Raw genomic sequence first — 13,182 nt, 5'->3', positions numbered from 1 at the left:
TCTGTTGATAGGGCACTAACCTTTTTGAGGTCCACAGAGTCATACTGCCCACAGTTTCCAATCAAAAGGTTTATGATAAAAGAACAGGAGAAATTTTGAGGACTGACAGTAACTATACCCCAAAAACATGACTTTTGACTTTATCAATTAGAATATGTAAAGTCTGTCTTGGTACAGTACTGTATATGTTTTCTAGACAGACTATTGCATCTTCCAGCCATGCACAAATTCTTCTGATATACAGACATCAGTTAAATTGATTTTAATAACATATGTGACATAGATTTTACAAAGGTGTTCAAGCTAGCAGCTTTCTGCACATGCAAGTATTTAGCACATGACAAAATTAAGTTCCTGCTGACTTCAGTGATGTGGAATTCAATTATTGTTTGAGAAAAATACAGGCAGGCTTTGTCCATTTAGAAGTCAGCCCAGAAACTGAGAAGTTGTCCTCCTTTACTATTGGTGGATATGGTGCAAACAGTGTCACATTCTTTCAGCTGTGTAACAGCTCTTGTTTCCAGATGCACAACAGCAAATTCTTTGCATGATTTACTGCAGCAGCAAAAAGCAGCTGTTTATTATTTCTTAACATGGTCCTTAATAAACACTATTTCTTAGACCTTAACAAGAATAATATTCTCTTGTAGCACTGATCTGATAAGAGCTAAGAGCAGCAGATGTCCCTTAGAAAATCTCCTACAGTTAAGCAATTTTTGTAAAATCATAACAAATCTAAATTTACTTTCTAAATAAAAGTGCAGCAAGAGAAAACCAGTCACAAATAAAACTTCTTTTTCCTTCAGTTTGTGTGGCAAGGAAAAGGAGCTTCACTGACATCCTGATCAGTTCCCTTACTGCACACAGGCCATTGTGATATAAAATCTGAGTTGTCTCCAACAACAGGAAATACAACTGCATTAAGCATTACTGTAACAAAAGTGAGTAATGACCATGAGAATAATTCTGAATACCACAATGACACAATTCAAACATTTTAGACTTTTTGTGGGTTTTTTTAAGAAGACATTACTCTTTTGTTATTCTTCTGATTGGAAATACTTTGTTTTCCCTCTTCAAAGGATCCACAAATGTTCACAGGAAATAAATAAATGAAGCAACCATTTTATAGAAAAATATGCAGTGATTATCAACAAGAAATTATCATTAGGTAAGGGCCACTAAAATTTGAAGGCATATCATGAGTAAGAAATTAAAAATTAAAGCGTATACTCACAGTCTACAAGCATGCTGGACAATTAACATGGATTTGTTTTCCAGGCATACTTCAATTTTGCAAAGCACCAAAAAAGACACAGAGGCAGCCTGCGAATTACTCTTCTATCAGTAAACTACGAGACATGATGTGCTCTTGGGAGAGGTTGGATTACATTTGCATCCATATGGAAAAGATAGTCAGCAATGATTAAAGTATAGCCACAGTCTTGAAAACCAGAGGAAGAAATGGCCAGTATGATATCTAATGAAAAGTCACTCAAGCATTTAGTCTAATTAGTGCTCTGCAGTTTTATATCCAACGTTAACAACTATTGCACATTCAGATCTATCGGGCCAGCCTGCTCCTTCTCATTGCTAGCCTGTAGGTAAGTAAATACTCAGCAAAGTTCAAACTTTAATGAGAATGCTCTTGCATGTCTGGGACCTTAAATGGATCAGGATGGAGTATATAAAGCTTCTGATAGCTTGACAGCGGGCAAACCATGCAAAAAAAAATACCTCAAAGAGTTCACCACACTGCTTGCAAATATAACAGTGTAGATCCTCAGAGACAGACAAAAGACTGGGTTTTAGATGATTCAAAAGTCAGCACAGTAATACCTTCATTAGCAGAGTCCAAAAACACAGCTGAGGTTCTAAAAGGCAGATACAAATATCTAAGGAAGGATAAAGCCAAGTATAGTCCATTCATCAGGTCTATTACCTGATGAAGAAGGAAAGAAAATGAAAGATAAGATTTACAAATAAGTAATAAATGGTATTTTTGACTTCACTCAAAAGTTAATAAACCATGTTAAGAAGTTGAAAGAGTAAGCTAAAGTAGTCAGAGGACTTTGACAGATTGCAAGTTGGCAACAGCTAATAACTGTTATCATAGGATGCTCCAGCAATCAGCCATGTCACCAGGGACCATGGGTGTTGCTCTCTGAGAACTCACAGAGCACAGGAAAGAGCCCAGGAGAGTAGTGGGACAAGCACAAGGAATTTAAAAATAAAGGGACTCTTGTCAGTAAACCTAAACCTGGAAAAGAGCTAGGATAATTTTTATAAAATTCTCTTTCTAAATGCATATGAAAAGGTTACCAAGCAACAGCCTGACAGTATGGATTTGCAAGGATATGCCATACCTCACTACCCTTCATTTCTTTGTGAAAACTGGCCTGGTGGCCACAGGCACACAAGATCCCAAATCTCCCTGTTGTAAATACTTTTGACATTGTCAGTCTGCACAGTCCTCACAGGCATGGGGCTCCAATCCATACTGACCACAAAGAGAATCACAGCACTACAAAATGCTCTCAAGAAGCAATTACCAAAGGCTTACTGGAGCCTAGCAAGATACTCAAGTGAGGGCCTGCAAGGCTTTGCCTGCAATGCATCCCATCAGTGTGTTCATGAGCAATACAGACTAAAGAGTAGAAGAGGATATCTGCAATATCCCCCATACCACACTTGGATGAACTGTGAACAGTTTCGCCTGAGATCCCTGAGAGGCAAGTATGTGGACACTAAATAGAGGCACTAAGTGGAAATTATTAGCAGTATCAAAATGAATCTGCAATGTTGTTGTTGTAATATAATTCCAGTGGATGCAAGTGCCAGACCTTAGTAGTTCCAGCTAGTCCGTGCTAGCCTCAGCCAGCACTTTGGGTCATATTTTGGACCATATGATTTAAGAGCACAAACTGTAGAGGATACAGAGCACCAACAATTGCCAGACTTAGAAAACGTGACCTATGAAGACTGATTCAATTAACTGGGTTTACTCTGAAGACTAGGAGAACAGTGCAGCAATGTTCAAATAAAGGCACTATTCATCACATCTATTGCCAATAAGGACAGTAAGCAGTGACTTAAGTGGCAGGGATAAACCCTTGCTGTGCTAACTGCCCACTTGTAGTGTACAGCAGTGATATACATGCTGCTTACAAGGTCTGGGATTATGGGATCCCTTTCACTGGAAGCTTTTAAGAGTTAGAGGAACACCTGGTAGTTTGTCTTGGCAGATTTTATCCAATCTCAATGAAGGGAGGTAAGACTAGATAAATTCCTGAGATTTCTCTTTAATCCACAGTCCTCTAAAAGAGTTCCAGCTTTCAGTTACGCTTTGCACACCGATTTTGTCAAAGCTACAAAGAATGAACACAAAAATATATTTGCCATACCATCAAAGTGCCACATGGACCTTGGCTTGATATATTTAATGGACAGTATTTCTCAGAGAAAAACTGTGCCATATTTCCTGAAACAGCTGAGACACAGCTTGAACAGTTAGGTAACTATGGTGGGACAGCTATACATTCCTCCTTTCCAAGGAATCCCAGTGCAAAAAGCTACATAAGAGAATTATAAAACATACATACAACCTAATCCACATTTTTTGAAAGCTCCCAAGATAATGCAACTCCCTCAGTGAGTCTCTGTTGTGCCTTACCTATACAAAATCTGTAACACAACAGACACAATAGACAATATATTAAAATATATTAAAGTAATTTTTAAAACGTACAGAAAAAATCCAGACAGCATTTGACACCCTCCCACTGTCTGGACTAGAGCAAAATCACTGATAATGCTACAGAATTTGTAAAATCACACAGTGAATACCAGCACAAAGTGAGATTTGGAGCTGACTTCAAAGTCCACTCTAAAACCTCTTAGGTTCTAAACAGGCAAATCAAAGGCCCCAAAATTACACACAGCAGAAGGTGGCTGGGTAGACAGAAACACAAACTGACCTTTACTTCGCTTGTGGATCCTATAGAACTAACCAAATTTATTTGTCAGACCCTGGAAGATCACGCTTCTAGTAAAGTCTAGTAATTCCCAACTTGTTTCTGTGAAAATGGGAAAGCCCATTCAGTACAGGAGGCCATTCAGTACCTGATGATAAAAGACATTCCATCTATTAGCTCTTCTTATCAAGATGGGAAAATAAATCAGTATAGTTTACAGAAATGCCACAAATTCCTTCATTACTATGTGGTTTGCAAACAGCCCGTGGTCATTAGCTTTACTTACTTGAGCTGCAGTGTTTTCATCAAATAACCAAAAGGGATGGTCTCCACGGATGTTTCAAGAGCACTGCATAAACTATTTCCCTAAGGCTACACAGCAACTGTCTTCAACTTCTATCTTGGGTTTTCCACACAGCTTTTTGACAGCAAGAAACTAGAAGCCCCCAGCTAGGTAAAGCAAAGGCACAGATATAAGCCTGAACAAAAATTGCAAAGCTGTTCTTGATTAGTCAGTAGTCCCCATGATGACGGCCTCATCATAACCACACCTGCTAACTTTTTACTCTCCAAGGTGAGATTTTCTTCAGAATATTTTAAGCCTCATTTAAAATGCAATTTCACATGCTGCTTAGAGATTCCCAGAAGATGAAGGCTTCTGAAAATCCAAAACCCCTCTTAAAGTTGTTCTACAAGTATCCATGTCAGCTGATGTCCATACTGACACAGTAAGAGCCCTTCACCTGAATACTGACTCTGCACAGAAATGAATCTTTCTCAAGGGAATAAAGGAAACTTCACGTCTATTTTTCTTTCTAGCACAGTTAGACAGCTTCAAGTTACATGGCTGTCCACAGCCAGGAAATTAATTTTCTAGGTACAGCAACATTTGATTTTAAAAGCAGGCAGGAAATATGACATTTTACGTTTTATATTTTTAATTCTCTTTAGTCAGACACATTACAATGCACAACTGTGTCTTTAGCCAGGTACTAGGGTCTGCTGTCAGTCAGATCAGGAAGAGATGATGGAGAACTAGTCCTTCCTCTCATCTTTTAAGTATAAGTATTGCAGGTATTCTGACAGAGGACTATGGCCACATTTAGTACAGCATTTATAACAATTCAGTCACAGCTTTCATTTACTTCAATAATTAAGATGGCAGTTATTGTAGCTGGGGATCTTACTGAACTGAGGATCATCCTTGCCTTCCGACATGTAAACCCCATCATTTCATAGGGTATTTTCAACTTGACCATCATAAAGTTTTGAAAATACAACTGTAACTGAAGGTAACCATCCCACTAATGATGCAGCTTTCCAGCTCTTCAGTGCTCATTAACAGAGACTGTTTATGAAACAAGTCTTTTATTTAATGCTACACAATCTGAATTGAAGGAATAGAACATTTACTTCACCTCAGGCCCAAGCTTTAGGGATATACCCCCCAACATTTTCCAGAGTAAAACCAGATTATCAAATACCAATCAGAGCAAGAAACATCTTTTCCATTTCTACTCAGCGTATTTTTTAGACAAACTACAGCATTAGAACATTGAAGTACCTCTCCCCCATACAGCAAAGGTTGAAAGCCTTGTGGAGCCAGTTTGTCAGGATGTATGTATTGATAACATTAAAGAAAAATAAATGAATTGTTACATTCTGATGTCAGGTGTACAAGTGCAGTAGTGGATTACGCTGAGGAGAATAACATTATCTATAAAAGTTAAGTGGTATACAGGTTATCCCAGAGTGACTATAATACAGAGAAACTTTATGCCAAAGTAAGTATTTACAGAGATACTGTCACAGCAAAGAGGACAGGAAGCTAGTCTCACAGAATTAATTCAATAAAGAGCAAATGAATGGACAAAGACAAAGGTTTTGACTTTATATAATAAAATACCAAGTGCATTCTTTTAAGTGAATGAGTCTTTGAGACTATGGTCCTAGATTTTAGGAAGCCATTTGAAGGTCAGATGTATAGTCCTGCTGCATAGCAAGGCTTACTTGGACTGCCAGAATTTTTACATCCATTGTAAACTCCACACATCACAACAATTCTAATACTGCTTCTTACTGCAGGGTAACTAAAGGTCTTAAGTCCCCTCCAAAATGCCTAAGATGGGATTTTCTATAGTCGACCTTCCAGCACAATTCAGATGTTTCTCCACTACTTTTGTGCTGTACATCTGGGATTAGAACACAGCCCAGAACATTTTAGGGGTAATTATGTTTATCTGCTCAAATGGTCTTGGCCATTTTTATCCAGTTTTTTCTTGTCATTGCAACTGTCATCACATCCAATTTCTTTAAGCAGCCATATTATTTTAGTTACTTTGGCTCTTTTCCAACAGGCTTATTTTAAGCTAGTTGTGAAGGAAGGTTATTATCAGCTGGCTATTTTATGTATTCCTTCAAGAGAGAAATAACCAGAAACATCTGAGGGGGAACATGTGTGGTTGACTGCTCAAAATATCATTAAAAATATTTTCAAATCCAGTTTTCAACTAAGAGCAGAGCTGCTTTAATCTAGTATTTGGAAAGCATTTTTCAGGCCAGCATTTAAATCCTGCCACCTCTCAAGCTTCCTCAGCCATCTGCCTAAATAGAAAGGATAACAAGCATAACCAGAGTTCCTCCAGTGCATGACTTCAAGGAACATGATCCCTCACAGGAAAGGAATCCCATCTGAAATGGCTTGCAGTTCTTAAGACTCCAGTACATAGGACAAAAACATAGGAGGAAGTCTCATGATTCTCATGCAGCTGCTCAGGGGTGTGTTGCACCTTGAGCTATCAGCTTGACCACTAGTGGCTGGGCTCAAGCAGGCAGCACACTGGACAGTAACTCTGAGCAGCTACCCTCTCCACTTGAAGATTAATTTACTGTAATGTACATTACTTGTAGTGGAATGATGCTGCTCATGTTTTGGCAGGATGGGGAAAATTCCACTTTTGTCTTTTTTATTATTTTATAAGGCAGATAATGCAGAAAGGTGAAACAGAATTTCTACAAGGAGTTAATCTGTGATATTGTAAAATCAAAGTACTACTTTATTAAGTGAGTTATTTTACACAATATGAACATCAATATAATTACAATTGTAAAAAATTTTTTATAACAAGTATGGACTGATTTTTTAGGATTTCCAAATAGGGCACAACTGTACATTTACACAGAATTGTCTTTGCATGAAGCCCAAGAGGGAACAGCATAAAAATATGAATGTTTCTGTAGCCCCTTCATTTTTGCTGATCAACAGTTTTAGAAAAGCAGCTGCAGGTTTGTTATGTAAGGTCTGACAGTAGAAGAGTCAATAGGTGTCATGACTTCACCTATAAAAAACAAGAACAACTCAGTTAAGCTGAACCATTACACAATGATGCCTACCTCTGCATGAATGAAACACCATACTACTGCTTTTTACCTTACTTCAGCCTTTTATTATAACCACTTTCAGTCACAGCCTAACAACTGGATACTGGGAAATCTCTTCTACAGTTAACACAGAAATTTAGATTTTTCTGCATTCACTTGCATAGCTTCAGGAACAAAAGGGCTCAGTTGTTGGAAATATACTAAATGACTGTTTACATTACATGTTTTGTAGTAACAGACAGATTGTACTTATGTATTTTGTTCAAAGCAAAACTAACATTTCAAAGCAAGAGCTAAATAATTAAGTATTCCTACAACACTAAGAATGAATGCGACAGCCATTTCATCCATGTAAGAACCAGCTTGCTTCTTTCTTCTACTTTTAACAGTTCAGGGGTATAACTTTAACCTACAGTAGTTTTCATATTAAAAGAACTGAAGCAAGTTTTAAGTCCCAGTTGTTGGTGATTAAAACAACAATTTATAACACACCTTTCTCAGATAATAAATTAAAAATTAAGGTAATGACCTGTAGACAACTTTATGCCTGAACATCAGCCAATTCTGGAGGAAGTGGAGTCTTAGGATGCTTGCTTTCAAAGTGCTGTTTGAAGGTCTTGGGATCCGGCATTTGAGTCTGATTAAAGAGAGACATTAAACTTTATGCACAGTACAAGAGTTAAATAATACTACAAAACCTTTATTTTCTTTCCCCAGAAGCCAACTACCTCCTTGATGACACTGCTCTAATGACAGAAGCACCACTAATTTAGCTGCAGGGTAAGATGGAGTATTTACCTGCCTATTTTCGGAGGTGCTTTTAAGCACTACTATCACATGTGCTTTGGCATGTCAGTCAATGGTGTTATTCTGACTAGGTATCTCCCTGCACATCTTACACTTCACAGGCTGGTTTGGTGGAAAACCTACCTCTTCACCATTCTCTTTTTCAACACCTTAAAGACAAACATTGATGCTTTTCACAATCAAATCTTCATGAAAGCTATTTCTTTAGTTTACCAATACCCAAGAATGGCATGAACCGACTCTCTACTTGGCACGAACTATCTCAGACCTTTGCTACAACACAGTTGCAGGCATCAACAGCCCAAAGTGATTAATACTGCAGCCTGATTTCACAAGAGGAGCTGGTTACAAGTACTTAAGTAAGCAACCCTCAATCTGGAATCTTATTTAAGACATTTGAAGTGGCATATCTATCCTGGGACTGACCATTGACTTGAAAATGGCAAGATTATCCTTCAGCTCCAAAAGAAGCATTTAGGAAAATGAGACAGAAAGAAAAGTACAATCTGATTAGCACTCAAATTTCTGTCTTCTTGTAATCAAGTAAGTTTTCTCTAAAAGTTACTGTGTATCAAGCTTACATTAAAGCTTTTGGCACCACTGCTTGTTCCTTCTATAGCAACATCCATGGCCACGGATCCCAAGACAGGCCAATTCCATCACAAAAATACGTTTCCATGTGGAGACTAAACAAGAACTGACTGCACACTTTTGACATGTTCTATCTCATACTAACAGCACATGCAGGCCACTGTAATACAAAAGGCAAAAAACTACCCAAAGTAGACCTGAACACAACCTCTCAGGTTTTCTATCTCAAGTACAGCTGAGTAATCTGTAAGCAAGTCACATAACACAGATGCAATGCTTCTTATAGCAACAAGCTAGACAACCACTTAAGTATTTTAGTTTGCACTATAAAATCTTCTAAAAACCCTGTTCTAGGCAGGAAGACAGACCTCTCCCTACAAGACTATTTTGACTTAAGTTCCTCTTACCCTACAGACAGTGCAGGTATATATCAAGGCAGCCTTGGCTGCAGCCTTCTGATCATGTCCTTGTTTCTTTTTTTGCTCAGCTTGCTTTTTGGCATTTTTCTGCTGCGACTGAATCTTCTGCTGTCCACGAGCCATATCTACAAACAAAAAGAAGACATTTAGTCTACAAACATGAGAAACTGCTGCTGCTATCTGACTGGGGAGCCATCACCATGAGCACAATGCAGTCATGAGCTCTGTCCACAAGGCCTACAACTCCCATAACTCAAACACAACAGACATCTGTTCAAGCTCTTCACTATGTAAAGCCTCTGGCTTCAGTATCATTCTTAAATAAATACCAGAATTATTAGGCCATTCTAAAGTGTCCTCTTCTACTAAGATTCAAACTCTAGTTTTGAAAAGTGTTTTCAATGGTGAGAATAATTACAAGTTTCTGTTACAATTAATAGAAACTTACTTTCTTTTTCAAAAGATAGCAAAAAATTCAGAGGGTTTGTTATTTATATATATATTTTTTAATTAGAGATTAAGACTCAACCTTTATCTATGGAACCTGAAATAATTTTCAAGAAAGGCAAATCTAACTATTGCTCAAGGTGTATTATTTTATTCTGTTGTAGGTGATTGTGAGCTACTTTGAAATTGGTAATACCAAGAACAATAGGTCACTCCTCTTTATTGAAAGTGATTTTTACAGGTGGCTATTGTATTTTTATTATCAGCCACATTTATGTGCATATGATTGAAAAGAAAAAAGACTGCCCCCATCAGAAGTCATTATCCACCTAACACAGGAGCACAAAGGAAGAAAATGCTATTGCCATATGCCATTACAAGGTCCACCAGAAGACAAAATGAGACAAAAGTGTCACAATTCAGGGCGCATCAAGACATGGCATTTCACAGCAGCACACTCCACCTGCACACAGCCCACCAGGACACCCAATTCAGTCTGCACCCCACCCACAGAGCAGACCTCAGACAGGATTTGGGCACACCAACAGGACAGGATTCAGCATGTGGTTATATAACCCAGCCCAGTTTCTGCTGTTGTCTCTCTCCCAGTCCCTCACGGCCCCGCACGGTTCAGTTGTGCAGCTCTCTCAGAAGCACAACCCTGCCCAAGCACAGGGCACAAGAACGACACTACACTGCCCAAGCACAGGACAGCCAGTGGAGCCCACTGTTCTCACAGCTAGTAGAGTCTCAGGAGTTCCCAGGAGGGCAGCTGCTTGGTCACTGTCCCTCTGGGAAACCTGGGCCCTTGCCCCAGTTTGGTACTTGTGGGACAGACACCCTGCATGGAGACACCTGGCCTGTCACACAATCCCTCCCATCAGGACAGGCAGCCTCCAAATGTGAGAGAAAAGCCTATCCAAGAGTGATTGACCTCTAGTAAATATGGATGAAAAGCCCTTAAAAACCATTATGAAAATTAAGTTTCTATGAAACATCAACAACATGTGAAAATTCACTGGTATTGTGGGAATTTTTGGACATTTGGCCATTTTGTGCCTAACGTGACAGCCCTGAGACCCAGAGCAGCTTTTGTGGATTGAGAGACACTCTTCAGGCCCCAGCTCAGTTATTTCATGGCATCAAACACCACCATGTAACCCTCTGCAGAAGTAGTGGACTACATATTCAGTGTTCCCTCCTCTTCCCCCACCAGCTAAAAGAGAATTCAGAAGTCCACATAACTAATAAAATTAAACACAACACAAATTCCATCAACAAGCAGAGAGAAATACATGTGGCATCCAACAATTTCCACATGATACAACACTCAATGTTAGTAAGACTATAAGTGCCAGTCTGTGTTTCACTGGATGCTACTACTCCAGAACACCCCAGCCAGGGCCTCGTGCTGTTTATATACAACATGGCTCAGTCAGAACACTGGATTCACACTTAAAATTTAAATAAAAAAAAAGAAGATATATTGCTAATTGCATTGCATACACAAGAAGGAACAGTAGGTTTTATTTCACTTCTGTTTTATCAGCATTACAGCAATCGTCCAGAAGTCAGATGGTTTCTGACAGAAAATATTCAGATGTAACAAAAATAATTCCTTTCACAAAGTGTTTGCATATTACTTTGTATTTTAGTGCCTTGATAAGTACTACATTACTACAGCCAACCACACTGAGCTGTTTTGTACTTGGCAACTGCTGGTTTTAGTTGTCACAGACAAGAAAACACGACCACAAACATTTGCTCAAAAATATCAACCACCACACAATGTCCACAACTAAAAATACGAGTTTAAATACTGCAAGTTACATTAATACAGCTGAAACAGTGTTTCTGAAACCGACAAAAGTAAGGTTTACACTGTTATTATTACTGAATAAATTGACCAAAAAAAAAAAAAAAAAAAAAAAAAAAAAAAAAAAAAAAGCCAAAAAAAAAGCCCAAAGCTCATTTAAAATAATGATGAGTTCATCTTCAAGGCCAAATCAGTAATGTCAATTGCACAACGCAGCTAAGTGCTGTTTTCCCTATCAGGCACACCCTCAGTCCAGCAGACCAGCCTGCTGCCTCCAAATAAAGAATGCCCGAGCACGTAGGAAACAGAACACACGGAAAAAATCTGCTGCCAAACCGTAACAGGATTTTTTGCTGCCAAATCATAACAGCAGCAGCAGCACGGGCACTGTCGGGAAGCGAGGCTGAAACCCGCAGCACAGCCATGCCTCCTCACACGGGGTCATTTCCCTGCAAGTAACCAGAACCCGAGCGGAGTTTCAAGTAAAAAGCTGGACACCGACAGCTGCCTGCGCTGTCACTCGCAGAGGCGCCCGGAGCTGAGGCAGAGCGGCTGCCCCGGGAGCGAAGGGGGAGCGAAGGGCTGGGGCCGCCCCGCGAAGGACGCTCCGGCCCGGCCCGGCCCGGCCTGGGCGCGCAGGGGCCGGGGGCGGCCGCGGCCTCGGGCGGGGCAGGGCGGCCGCAGCCCCAGCACGTGCCCCGCCAGAAGGAAGTGACCGCGGAGAGACAGACGGACGGAGAGGCAGATGGACAGACGGACGGAGGCCGCAGCCCGGGAGCGGCGGCCCGCGAGCGGAGCGCGCCCCGATGCCGGGCCAGGCCGGGTCGGGCCGGGCCGGGCCGCCTCCCTTCCCCCGGGCCAGCACTGCTCCCCTCACCCCACCCCGCTCCGCTCCCCGGCGCTGCTCACCCGTGCGGGATGCGGGATGCGGGCTGGGCGGCCCTGCCGAGCGCTGTGGAGGCTCCGCGCGGCCCCGCCGCCGCCGCTCGGGAGAACGAGGAGGAGGAGGAGGAGGAGGGAGCGGGGCCGGCACTGCGCGTGCGCCGGACCCGCCCCCGCGCCGCGCGCCCCGGGCGGCACCGGCCAATGGCGGCGCGCGGCCGTTACATAACGCCGGCGTTGTTTGGGGGGGGCGGTGGCGCCCGCCGGGCGCGGAGCCGGGAGCTCGCGGCGCTTCTGGGGCCGCGGGTTCGCGTCCCGGCGGCGGATGGCCGTGCGGGCTCCGCCCCGAACTGCCTGAGGCTGCCGAGCCCGGCTTTGCAGCCTCGGGACCCCGCTGTGCCGGCTCAGCCCGGACAGCAGCCGTGCGGGGCGCAGCCCTGGCGGTGCCGCAGCGCCCGCGGATGCGGCAGCGCTGCCCTCAGGCCGCCGGCGCTTCCCCGCGGGCCCGCTCCCAGCCGCGTTCCTCTGCGCTAAAAATAGCGCCGTTCTGCTCAGTGGGATCCGGGTAAATGGCTCGGGAGAGGCGCTGGAGAGGAGCCTGGCAGGGATGGCGGAGACAGGGGATCCTGTTAAGGCTCCAGCGCACACAGAACCCCGTGTGTGGGCTTGAAGGGTTAAGTAGAAGGAAACAGCCTGCGATGAGAAGCAGAATTGTATTCAAGTTTGAAGTGCACTACATCTGGTTTGGACACATTTTGCAAAAGTTTACAGGCTGTAACCATTGCACGTTTTGAAAGTTATTGACTTGCATGAGTACAGATGTAGGCAGGCCTGTAAGGAAGCATAAAACTCTTTATTTTCTGTG

The 13,182-nt window shown here is 41.9% G+C and overlaps 1 protein-coding gene across 1 annotated transcript; it reads right to left on the bottom strand.

The window, feature by feature from the left end:
- Positions 1–7,007: 7,007 nt before the first annotated feature.
- On the bottom strand, positions 7,008–12,545 carry ZNF706 (zinc finger protein 706). Its single transcript, XM_056484867.1, has 4 exons — positions 12,345–12,545; positions 9,161–9,297; positions 7,885–7,992; positions 7,008–7,312 (listed from the first exon to the last, which is right to left on the bottom strand). Exons 2-3 carry the CDS (start codon positions 9,293–9,295, stop codon positions 7,897–7,899), a joined length of 231 nt encoding a protein of 76 aa, XP_056340842.1. The 5' UTR covers positions 9,296–9,297; positions 12,345–12,545; the 3' UTR covers positions 7,008–7,312; positions 7,885–7,896.
- Between the last annotated feature and the right edge of the window lie 637 nt (positions 12,546–13,182).

Source organism: Oenanthe melanoleuca, chromosome 2, assembly GCF_029582105.1.
Source record: "Oenanthe melanoleuca isolate GR-GAL-2019-014 chromosome 2, OMel1.0, whole genome shotgun sequence".
NCBI lineage: Eukaryota > Metazoa > Chordata > Aves > Passeriformes > Muscicapidae > Oenanthe > Oenanthe melanoleuca.
Note: the sequence above shows the minus strand (reverse complement) of the source record. Positions and strands in the feature narration are given on the sequence as shown.

Excerpts from the sequence above, each read along its gene's own strand:
- ZNF706 (XM_056484867.1), bottom strand. The coding sequence starts at position 9,295 with ATGGCTCGTGGACAGCAGAAGATTCAGTCGCAGCAGAAAAATGCCAAA. Across the intron at positions 7,993-9,160 it reads ATACCTGCACTGTCTGTAGG|ACTCAAATGCCGGATCCCAA; the intron begins GTAAGAGGAACT and ends CTCTTTAATCAG.